At 45.6% G+C, this 12,750-nt stretch overlaps 1 protein-coding gene across 3 annotated transcripts in view; it reads left to right on the top strand.

Annotated features, from left to right (window-relative positions):
- The window catches only part of ptdss2 (phosphatidylserine synthase 2), a 147,964-nt gene that overhangs the window by 15,849 nt on the left and 119,365 nt on the right, over positions 1-12,750 (top strand). For all 3 annotated transcript variants that reach the window (XM_038807465.1, XM_038807463.1, XM_038807464.1), the window contains exon 2: positions 8,505-8,606. In XM_038807465.1, the coding sequence (XP_038663393.1) occupies positions 8,505-8,606 (102 nt within the window). The remainder of the gene's footprint in view (positions 1-8,504; positions 8,607-12,750) is intronic.

Genomic DNA, 12,750 nt, shown 5'->3' with positions numbered 1-12,750 from the left:
GATTCTTGTGTAGCCCATCTGTACCTACTATATTGCCAGCTGACTGCAGATTTCACCACTGAAAGGTTTCCCCCACCACATGATCACACCCGTCTCCTGTGCACTCCGCCAGCATTTTACATTTTTAATTGTAATTGTGTGGGAACTAGCAAAAGCAAGAGAGGGGAATGGCGCTCACTATTTGTCCTACAATTGGGAATGGTGCGCCACTGGTACTTTGTGTGGATAAAGTGCTTCCTGACATCACCATTGGCTCAGCTCATGTTGTAATGTTTTCCCCCTTGTTCTGGACTCCTCCCGCCTCGTCAAGTTGATCAGCGGCTGGTTTACCACAGTGGGCTAAACAGCTGGCTTGTAATGTAATGCAGAACAGTGCCAGCAGTGCGGGTTCAATTCCTGTACCGGCCTCCAAACAGCCGCCGGAATGTGGCGACTAGGGGCTTTTCACAGTAACTTCATTGAAGCCTACTTGTGACAATAAGCAATTATTATTATTAGATGTGAGAAACTATCAATTCCTTCAAACACCTTAATTAGACTGCCCGTAATCTTCAATGTTCTAGAAATTGCAGGTGTAATGTATGCAACCTGCTTTCTGTAATTTAGATACATTCAGTGGGAGTTTTGCACAGAAACAGAATCTGTTTCTATGAAGTTTTGTACACAAAGAATAACACCAGATACTTTTAAATCTCGGAATGAGATGTTAATTTGTATTTCTTTGACTTGCTAGTTTGGTCCTGATATCATCTTTTTATGATCTCAACCTGTTCAACTAGAAATAATGAAGCCAGGCAAAGCTCGGCAGACATTTGATTTGAGATAAAGATTGGGCAATTTGCTTACAATTAAACCAGTTATCATGAATTTTGATGTATATTGAATATATCCATATTGTGAATGTTAATATTTGCGAAGCCTGTGGAAAGTTTGGTCTGAGGTAGTTACAGTGATACAGTGGTTAGCACTTCTGCCTCACAACGCCAGGTACAAGGGTTCGATTCCGACCTTGGGCGACTGTAAAGTTTGCATGTTTCCCGTGTTTGTGTGGATTTCCGCCGGGTGCTCCGGTTACCTCCCGCAGTGCAAAGATGTGCAGGTTATGTGGATTGGCCATGCTAAATTGTCCCTTAGTGCCTAACGATTAGGTGGGGTTACAGGGATAGGGAGGAGGATTGGGCCTAGTTCGGGTGCTCTTTCGGAGGGTTGGTGCAGACTATTTTTTTAAAAATGTATTTTTATTAAGGCATATATAATTTTAACAATTTTCAAGAGGAAAAACAACAAAGTAAATAACACCCACCCAACCAACAACCAACCCAGCCAACATGGCTTGCATACACCATTCCCCAATCCCCCTTTCCTACTAACTATTTCCTCATCCAATCCTCATGCTTCCCTCTTTCCTTTTACCCCCCCTCCCAGTTGATAGCTTAATTTTCCCCAAAGAGGTTGATAAATGGCTGCCACTTCCGGGCGAACCCTAGCATCGATTCCCTCGGGCGAACGTGATCTTCTTAAGCCTGGGAAACCCGGCCATGTCACTAACCCATACCCTCGATTTCAGGGGTTCCGTGTCCCTCCACGCCAATAAGATCCGTTTCTGGGCTACCAGTGAGACAAAGGCCAAAACATCAGCCTCTCTCACCCCCCTGGACTCCTGGGTCTTCCGACACACCAAAAATTGCAACCTCTGGATTCGGAACCACCATACTTTCAATACCTTTGACGTGACATCGGCAAATCCCTGCCAAAATCCCCTAAGCCTCGGACATGCCCAAAACATATGGACATGATTTGCGGGCCCACCCGCACACCACCCACACCTGTCCTCCGCCCTTTCAAAGAACCTGCTCATTCTGACCACAGTCATATGCGCCCTGTGGACCACTGTGAATTGTATCAGGCTAAGCCTGGCACACAACGAGGACGTGTTGACTCTACGCAGGTACTCAGTGCATCCTCCTACAACCCCGCCTCTAATTCTCTGCCCAGTTCTTTCTCTCACTTTCATCCCCGCCCCCCCTCACATTCCATGAGCTCTTCATAAGCTTCCAAGACCGTCCCCGCCCCCATTCCTGTTTTCAACACTCCCTTGTCCTGTACCCCCTGGGGTGGAAAGGTCAAAACCTGCCTCTGCACAAAGTCCCTCGCCTGCAAGTAGCAGAACCCATTTCCACCAGGCAGCTAAAGTCCTCCTTCAATTTCTCCAAACGCAGAAAGCCCCATCAATAAACATGTCCCCAAACCGCTCAATCCCAGCGCATTGCCACTCCTGGAACCCCCCCCTGTGCAAACCAATGGTTGCCACAAATTGGTGCCCATACCAATGCTCCCTCCACCCCCATATGCTTCTGCTACTGACCCCACACCAGCAGCCACTACTACCGGGCTTGTGGGGTACCGAAATGGCAGAGGCACCATTAATAGTGCCCCTAAACTTGTGCCCCTACATGAGGCTGCCTCCACCCGCACCCCAACCCCTCCCCTACTACCCACTTCCTGACTATTGCAATGTTCGCTGCCCAATAGTAGTTTCTAAAATTTGGTCAGGCCATTTCCCCCCCCCCCCCCCACCAACCCAAGCAGCTTATTTACCTGTGTGGTTTTATCCGCCCACACAAACCCTGAGATCACCACATTCACCCTTTTTAAAGAAAGCCTTGGGGATAAAAATAGGCATGCTCTGAAGTATGAACAAAAACTTTGAGAGAACCGTCATCCCCCCCCTCCCAGCGGCTCAGAAACATACAAAAGCGGGTCAACCGTGTATAGCGAGACCCTGTGCTCCCTCTGAGGACATCATTATCACATTTAACAGCCTTCTAATATTCGCCACCAAATGTTTCCCCTTCACAAACCCTATATGGTCCTTCCCTATCATAAATGGCACACAACCCCCTATTCTTGAGGCAAGATCTTGGCAAACAGCTTGACATCTGCGTTTAGCAGGGAGGGGCCCCAGCACATCTGAGAACATTTTTATAGAACTCCACTGGATACCCGTCCGGCCCCAAAGCCTTGCCCGACTGCATTGCCTCCAACCCCTCCATCACTTCAACCAGCCCAATTGGGGCCCCTTGGCCTTCCACCAGCTCTTCATCCACCCTGGGAAACTCCAATCCCTCTAAAAACAGCCTCATTCTCTCCACCTCGGCTGGGGGTTCCGACTAGTATAACCTGCTATAAAAGTCTGAACACTGTTCACCCCCACCGGGTCTAAGACGGTGTTCCCCCTTTGTCAGTTACTTTCCCAATCTCCCTCGCCGCCTCCTGCTTCCTCAGCTGGTGTGCTAGCATCCTGCTTGCCTTCTCCCCATATTCGTATACTGCCCGGATCAGCCATAAACCCTTCTGGACCAGCCACCAACCCGCGTCTCAGGCCTGCTCTCGGGCACCCACCGTCATCGTACCTCTCCATGTCACCTTTTTTTAAAAAAAACTCCCCTGTCAGCAGTCTCTCCCCTCCCCAAACACAGAATAGCAACCCCAACACCCATTAACACACTAACCACCTGCTTACCCCTCACTGCACTTGCATGAACTAGCTTGCCCTGCTAGCCTGGTAGCCCCTGCCCATGGCACCTAGCATCCTATCACACACTGATTCCTCTCTCTCTCTCTCTCTCTCTCTCTTCCCCCCCCCCCCCCCCCCCCCATCCTCCCAGTGCAACTTAACAACCCCTGTCAAACATCCAAAAAAGAGCAACCCACCATCTCCCATCAAGGAAAAACAAACAAACCCAGAACAAAACAACCAATGGCCCAACCACAGTGCAAAAGTGCTCCAGACAAACCACAAAAATACAGAGCAGGAACATCATCTCCAGAGTTCAATGTCCTCCTCCTCCTGCCAGTTCATTGTCTCTAACAAATTCTATCATCTTCACCTTGTTAAAGGTCGCTCTCCTTTTGGCCAGCTCTGCATCCAGGTTCTGATAAACGTGCTGCTCGCTACCTTCCCAGGTGCAGTGCCTCATCTGCCTGGCCCACCTCAAAATCCATTCCTTATCCAAGAACTGATGCAGGCGCACCACCATCACCCTCGGTGGCTCGTTCCCCTGTGGCTTCCTCATTAGCGCCCTGTGTGCCCGGTCCACTTCCAGGGGCCAGGCAAATGCCCCTTCTCCCAGCAGCTTCTCAAACATCTGCGCCACATATGGGCCGGCATCCGCTCCCTCACTGCCCTCTGGTAGGTCCACGATCCTCAAGTTCTACCTGCGTGACCGATTAACCAAGTCCTCCACTTTCTCCTGAAGCCGCCTCTGTTGATCCTGCATCAACCCCATCTCCACTACCATCAAGGCAACTTGCTCCTCGTGTCCCCCACTGCCTCCACCTTCTGGATCGCCTGGCCCTGGTCCTCCAACCTCGTCTCCATGCGGTCAACCCCGCCTTTATCGGGTCCACAACCCCTGACCAGATCCTCCAAGTTCTCCTTCCTCAGCTGGCCAAATTTCTCATGGAGGAAGCCCACTAGCTGCTCTGTCGACCACTGGGCGGCCAGGATTGGGCCCTGACCCTCTGCCATCTTCCCCTATGTCGCAGGCACCACACCAGCTTTTGACGATTCTTCCCTCCTTTCTTGACCTCTTCTGGTCCACTAATCCATACACCAGTGGGACACTCTCTCCTTCCACCTCTCCTCCATCTTTTGCAATCTCGAGCCCCACCATTAGCCATGGAATAGGTCCAAAAGGTCCACCACGAGCGGGAGCTCCCAAATGTGTGACCACTCACACCATGGCCGCCACGGAAAGTTGGGTTGGTGAGAGTCGATGGGTTGAATGGCCTCCTGCACTAGGGATTCTATGATTCTAATCTGGAGAATCATGCGCTAGAATAAATCTCTCTGCTATTTTGTAACTCGTGGCTGTCGCAGAGTTTTACGCATCGGTTTAAATTAAATTGATCCAAGTGTCGGGGATGTTGCACTTTTTCAAGGAGAATGTTTTGAGAATGTCCTTGAAGCCTTCCTCTTCCCTCCTGGGTCTTGGCTTGCCGTGTTGAAGCTCCCGAGTAGAGCAGTTGTTTCGGTAATCTCGTTTCAGGTATTAAAATTATGTGGGCTGCCCAGTGGAGCTGATGCTGGGGATGTTGGCCTGACCGGGAACACTGAAGTTGGTGAGCCTATCCTGCCAGTGTATTTGCAGGATTTTGTGGAGACGGTGCTGGGTTTTGAGGTGCCTGCTGTACACAGTCCACGTCTCTGAGTCATATAAGAGGGCACTTGTATCACTACTGATCTAAACCATGAGCTCGGTGCCGGGTCTGAGATACTGGTGTTCAAATACTTTCTTCCTCACGCTACCAAAAGACCAAAGGCTGACACACTGGAGGTGATGTTGAACCTTGTCAGTGATATCTGCGTTGTTGACCGTAATGTGGGTGTGGGGAAAGTTGGTCGAGGATCTTTGTCTTATGGGTGTGTACTGTAAGGTCCATGCTTGCCTATGCCTTGGAGAAGGTGTTGATGATGGCTTGGAGCTCAGCCTCTGAGTGTGCGCAGATGCAAGCATACTGTCATTCAATGACAGGATGGGCCGACGTTGGGCCAGCAGGCAGTGGACGTTGAACAGATTTCTGTTTGTTCTGCAGTTTAGCTCCACTCCAGAGAGCTTGCTGAGGGTCAAATGGAGCCTTGCAGCAAGGAAGATTGAGAAGATTGTTGGTGTGATGACAGAGCCTTGCTTGACCTCACTCTGAATGTGAATTGGGTCAGTGGTGGATCCGTTGGCCAGGATCATGGTTTGCATGCTATCGTGGAGCAGGTGGAGGATGGTGACAAACTTCTGGAGGCAGCCAAAATGGAGGAGGATGCACCATAATCCTTTGTAGTTTACAGTGTCAAAGGCCTTTGTGAGGTCAAAGAAAGTTCCCTGCATTTCTCTTTTAATTGTTACATGGTGAAGATCATGTCTGTTATGCCCCTTAGGAGGCAAAATCTGCTTTGCGACTGTGGGAGGAGCTCTTCAGCCACATGGAGGAGACAATTAAGGAGGACTCTTGCGATTGCCTTCACTGTGACCGACAGCAGAGAAGTTCCTCTGGAGTTACTGCAACTTCATTTTAAGAGGCGGAAGATGTCTATGTTTGAGTTCTTTTAGCGGGGTGACCGTGCACACCAGCTACCATATAGACTTGACGAAGCAAGTTCTTGGTCTAATGGCAAAGGGATCCAAGATGACTGGAGAATAGGCTCTGTTGCATGGATTTAGGACACACAAGCACACATACTCCAGCTTTCTCCTTCCCACAGGACCTCTGTCCTGGGATTCATGAAGTGTAGTGACAGCCACATGAAGGTGGCACTGACCTGTCCGTGTGAATGGCCCTGCTGCTCCCCCTCGCTGCCGATGGCCCAATTGCCTCCAGATCCACTTTTAGCTGCTCACCTATTATGACTAGGCACAACTGAAATGTAACCCGATATATTTGAATATTGACAGCTCTATTGCTGCAGTTATGTATTGCAGCTAACGTGTACTCTTGTCTCCTTGTATCTGATGTACAGCAGAAAGAGACTGAAATGCTGCCGCCCATTGGGATGTGTGCTTTGCTATGTTTAATTAAATAAATTGGTGCAAAGTATTTTTAAATCTGTTTTCTAACTTTTCGTACTTTTCCATTCTTGTGGCACCACTGTTTTATTTTTGAATATGAAATGTGATAGTCTTAGCTACATGCTGTTAAAATTCAACAAAATGCAGAAATGCTGCTGTTAAATCTCTCCTATTTCTGACCTGGTCTGGCTGTATCTGGTGGTGGATGATAAAGGGGAGTGGCAGTCTTGCCTAGTGGAGCATACACACGCTTTTGTACCCTGTTGCTATAGTGAAGTGTTTTTTTAAAAAAAGCAATAGATCTATTGTCTCTTCAGTTAGCACTCCCGAGTATTATTGGATATAACCACTTTCCTACAAGGCAAGGCCTGTTTGCTTCGGCTGTGGCAAAGAGAACTTGCAAGTGTGAATGGGAGCCTGTTTTGAGGACTGTTAGCAGCTGGGCATAGTATGTGGCTGTTTCCATGCCAGTGTGTTTCAGTTGTTCCATTCCGATTAAGGCTTTTATTCATTTGTTAGTATAATGGTAATAAAAACAGAAAATGCTGGCACTGCACAGTAGGACAGTCAGCCTGATTTAAGAGAAGGGGCACACATGGTATTTAATGATTACAACCTGTGACTGCAGGGTTGGGAGTATGTAGTGGACACTGGAAATAATCTCCAGTCTTAAAGTTTGTTTGCTTTATGGTTTAGTATCTTGTTATATGTGTCATTCCAAAAGGGCTATTTAATTTGTTTTTTGTTGGCTGCTGGAACAACCCATTGGCTCCTCCTTATTGGTTCCTGAGAAAATGTACCTGAACATAAGTTTTAAGTTGATGGTCTGTTTGTGATTCTTCGTCAGAATCCTTTGGTTTCTAGTGATGAAGAATTCTGTGACTGCCTGACGAGAAGATTTGAGACTTTCCCTCCCGTACCTTGCTTAAAATGATTTAATTTAACATTAGGCTGAGCACAGCACTTTGACTGGCATCTTTTTGGACATCAGCTTCAGATTCTTACAGCTTTCTTCCATAGTAGCCCAATTTGATCATCTCTACCTGTTGGAAGCTTAAAATTAGGCAGATTCAAGGTGAAACGTGACAAATCGACTGGAGCCCTGAAAGGGAAGAAGTTTGAATGGATTGTTGAAGGTTTGCTGTTGGGGCCCTGTTCTGTTTCTGAATTGAAAATAGTTTACTGTCACAAGTAGGCTTCAATGAAGTTACTGTGAAAAGCCCCTAGTCGCCACATTCCAGCACCAGTTCGGGGAGGCTGGTACGGGAATTGAACGCACGCTGCAGGTCTTGGTCTGCTTTACAAACCAGCTATTTAGCCCACTGTGCTAAACCAGCCCCCTTAAACATAATACGAAAGCTGCCAAGGATATATAATGTATAAGTCTGTAATGACGCCAGATTAAATTCAATGCTGATGGGATTTAGTTGAAATGAGTGGGAACGTTAGAAGAAAAATGAACCACATTTGCTGAAAAAGCTAAAGGTAACTTTGAGCTATTTCTAGAGATGTTAATAGATTCTGATTAACATTTTCAATCACAGAGAAGCAGCAATCTACAGAACGATTTGAACCATTGAAAGGACAGCAACAGTTATTCGCTAAAACTGGAGTGCTCTGATGGATTACGTTATTTTGTGTCATAGAGACAGAAGGGCTCAATTGGCAAGAAAAAGATTAAAGATAAAATTCAATCAGTGCAAATGTCCGATAACTTAATCTAGCTTTGCATTAATTTGACGGTAAGTGGGTTTTATAGTAAATAAATTTACTTAAAATCTACTTTTTAAAAATCGGTCTAGTCACTGTTCCGAAAGGGATGTTTTAAAATTTGTTTGGAAACATTTCCCTGTAGTTACATTTATGTGCAAGTATCATCAGTTGAGCTAGTTCAGCTTTGTAACCTCTATTGAGAACCAGTAATTTTATTTCTATTCGCAGGAGAGCTCACACTTTGACTGTGTTATTCATCCTCACTTGTGCACTGGTTTATGTTACTCTGTTGGAAGAAACCCCTCAAGATACAGCCTATAATATTAAGAGGTAAGTGGAGGCCTGCTGTAAGCAGCTAGTGTAATATCTCACCTTCACTGTTGAAATCTAATATGATTACATATTACATATTGCCTTATTTTCCATTCCTCACACCTTTCAAATCTCTCATTGATGCACGGCTGTGCTAATCTGATTTAGCAAGTCTGGTGACAGAGGTTACGCATGGTTGTGTATACACAACCTCTGTTGAGTTGCCGATTGGACATTCTGTCCACAGCTTAATGGAGAAGACCTTGTGCAAATTATATGACTTGCTCTTCACATCATGGGAAGAAGAGGAAATTAAAAATTGAAATTGAATAATTTAAAATGACGCCAGACAGGCCCTTTTGGTGTTAGTTTGGAGAATGGAAAGTTTGCCTTCTATGCATATGTGTTAGGCTGCAGTGAACCAACGTGAGATTGGAGGTGCAGTGCAGAGGCTGGCTTGGTATTGCTGTTTCAAAACCAAGAACTAGAATCTGTTACCATTATTATTGAAAGTCATCACATTATTAGTACAATACAGTTGGAGGCTGTGCTGGGTGTAACAAAGCTTGGAATAACCTAAAATGTCACCTGAAATGCCGCCTGTTTTTCTATTGCACATCAAGTTTCACTTGCCCTGCATCCCATCCTTGGTTTTCAGTCCACAACCACCTCATGTTTTAAATTCACATCCTCGTGCTTAATCAATCTGTAGACATGCTCTTTCATATTTCTGTAAACTCCTCAAGCCCTATTAATCACTTGCTTCACCAGCACTGTACAGTGGCAGCAGTGTGTACCATCCATAAGATACACTGTAGCAACTCACCAAGGCTTAACAGCATCTTCCAAGCCCATGACCACAACCATTGAGAAGGGCAAGGACAGAAAAACCCTGCCCGATCCCTCCAAAACTCATCCCATAGTGTCTTGCATTAAGTGTCACTGAGTCAAACTCCCAGAATTACCCTCCTTTACAGTATTGTGGGTATACCTACACAGGCACTGCAATGGTTCAAGAAGATAGCTAACCACCATGTTCCCAATGGCATTTCAAGGATGCATAGTACGTTTTACCCTTGCTGTGATGATATGCATAAGCAACCTTGTATATAATAATGTTCACAACCTCCGACCAGCAAGTGGCACAGTAAATCAACTTTGTGACTCTGTGCCTCAGGGAGTTGGGAGTAAGTCGTGTTAGAAGTATTTTGCAGCAGCTCTGGGATAGTTGGTTAGTGTTAGCAGTTCGTAATATATTTATTCCAGTTATCTTTACCAAGCACTTGTTTTATAATCAATTATTTTAACTAGTCAAGAATTGGATGTTCTGTAGTGCATCATGCCTATTGCCAGTGCACAAGAACATGACTTGGGTACCAGGACTGAAGATCGACTAAGAACAAGAAGATTCTGTAAAGATCTCAACAATTAAAGATAACTCCGAAGAAGAAGGTACGCTATGGGTCACCGGTAACGTAGACACGAATTGGCGGATGTTCAAACAGCAGTTCAGACTCTATGTTGCTGCCCTTGGTCTGCAGGCACAGCCTGATGAGAGGTGTATTGCATTGCTGCTCACTGTAGCAGTCCTCAAGCAACACGTTTGTCTTTGATAGTGATGTGATCGGCATTGCTCCCCCAAAAGAAATTGAAACGTCGAGGGCTACATATTTCGCACGCACACCCAGAAAGCAGGCAAATCATGTAATAGTTTTCCAACCGGCTTGTGGTTGAAGGTGCAGTCGTGTAATTTTAGTACCCTCCAGTCGTCTATGTTCCGCGATCGGATTGTGTTCGGGATTTCTTTTTTTTATTTTAGAAAATATTTTATTGAAGCATTTTCAGTTCAACACATTAACATTTCTTAAACAACTGAACGGGCCGACACACGCAGAACACCTAAAAGAACAAAAACAGAAAACATCGTCCCCTATTACCCCCGCCCTATTCCTTAATTACCTATATACTAAGTTCCCTGTCCTTATTTAACATTGCCATGCCTCCTGTTCTCCTCCCCCCCCCCCCCCCCCCCAAATCTTTACCACTAACGTTCAATTTTCCTTGATGAAATCGATGAATGGTTGCCATCTCCAGGTGAATCCCTGAGTTGATCCTCTCAAGGCGAACTTGATTTTTTCGTGACTGAGAAACCCTGCAATGTCACGGGCCCATACTCCTGACTTTGGGGCTCCGAGTCCCTCCATCCCAGCAAAATCTGTCTCCGGGCCACCAGGGAGGAGAAGGCCAGGACATCGGCCTCCCTCCCGCGTTCGGGGATTTCTAACGACAAGGTACATGAGAGGTTTTTAAGAGAAAATGAGCTTCAGTTTGATGATGCTATCAAAATATGTCGCGCTAGCGAGCTTGCAACAAAGCAGATTAGCATTTTGAATCTCAGACATTTTGGTGTGAAGGTAGAAGAGGTAGCCGCCACCATTAGTGTAATGACTCACTGGAATAAGAAATGTGGTCCTACGTAGGCGGTCATTTTGAGCGGCCGACCCGATCTTCCATTTCACACCAGCGATGCGGTAAATGACGTCTGCCATGACAATGTCCAGCGTTTGGAAAGATATGCTCCAACTGTAACTTCAAAAATCATTTTACTACGCGATGATTTTCCAGGAAAAAAGCAAAACAAACAAAAACTATCAACACAGTTGATGAAGTATGCCTCGAAGACACGTTCTTCGTCGACATGATTTCTACTGTGGAGAAGGAGAGTCAAGTCATACAAAATGATGACGCTTTCATGATAATTTACAGCAATAGTGAATTGAATGCAAATACTCAAAGACAAATAGACTGTTCCATTAATGATTAATGACACACTAATGAGCTTCAAACTCTACACAGGAGCGAAGCAGTTTGTCAAGATTTAAATGAGCTGAGAATTAAACCGTAAGTAGTTAACAAAGCAGTACTGAGAGACTACAATGGAAATGAAATTACGATGCGAGGAGCAGGCAAGCTCGATGTAAATGTGAAAAACAGAGTTCACACTGTAAAATTTTCCATTGTAGAGGTGGAACACAAATCTTTACGAGGAGTAGAAGGGTGTGAGGAACTTCAGCTAGTTAAGCGGGTTTACAGTGCAGACTGCACTCAACCAGACAACATGCATCAGTAGATTCCATACTGAAGGAATTTCCTGAGATATTTCAAGGCTTTGGCACTTTACCCTACATCCAATTAAAGGAGAATGCAAAGCCAGGAATAACGCACCGAGACGTGTACCAGCTCCATTAAAAAATTACAGCTTTAGGCGTAATTAAACACAAAGAAGAACCTACAGACTGCGTAAACTTTATGGTTTGTGTCAAAATACATGAATAAACCACCAAAGACAGAGTCTTGCAAAAGGTGATATTACATCTTCACGAGAGATGGTCTAAAGGTTCCTTTTCGAGGTTTTATAATATAAGGGCAGAGTTAAGTGATGCAAATGGATTTTTGCTGCAAAAACAAAGAATTCTAATTCTGCAATCATTAAGGTCGGTAATTCTTAGCAAAATGTATGAAGGACACACGGGAAGAAAAGAGCCATAGACTGGGCATTAACTGAGATATTGAAGCAATGGTAAAAACCGGCACACCGTGCAGGAGAATGAACAGCTGCTCACAGTGCGGGAAGCTAAAAAACTGCACGATGTATAGAAGGCTTCAGTTCAACTGCCAAAATAGTCTGTTACTCCAAGATTAGAGAGGAAACCGATCTTTCAAAAGGGGAAGCAAAGGAGGTTTGAGGACAAATCCACAAGAGACTCCAAGCAATGCAGCCAGATGACTAAGTCACACTGGAAGATTCTAAAGGGAACGGACAGTCAGAGTATGTGAAGGTACTGCAGCAGGCAGGAGAAACAGAAGAGCTCTGCTGGAAGTGAAGCAACCTTTTGCACTCCAACCACAAGAAGAAGTTGTGAGAAATCCTAAGACGAGTGAAGAAGATATGGTTCAGCATGCGGAACCACAGTAACAAGGCAAAGACACACCAATGCAAGAAGAACAACGAGCAGCATCCACAATTACAAAGGAAGATGAAGTAACTTTACAAATTCAGCCGCCACTCAGAAGATCAACAAGGCAAAGGCGTGAACCTGAGAGACTAAATTTGTGATGGACTGCAAATAGTTAAAAAGTACAGTGCAGAAGGAGGCCATTC

Source organism: Scyliorhinus canicula, chromosome 9 (genome assembly GCF_902713615.1).
Source record: "Scyliorhinus canicula chromosome 9, sScyCan1.1, whole genome shotgun sequence".
Taxonomy (NCBI): domain Eukaryota; kingdom Metazoa; phylum Chordata; class Chondrichthyes; order Carcharhiniformes; family Scyliorhinidae; genus Scyliorhinus; species Scyliorhinus canicula.
Note: the sequence above shows the minus strand (reverse complement) of the source record. Positions and strands in the feature narration are given on the sequence as shown.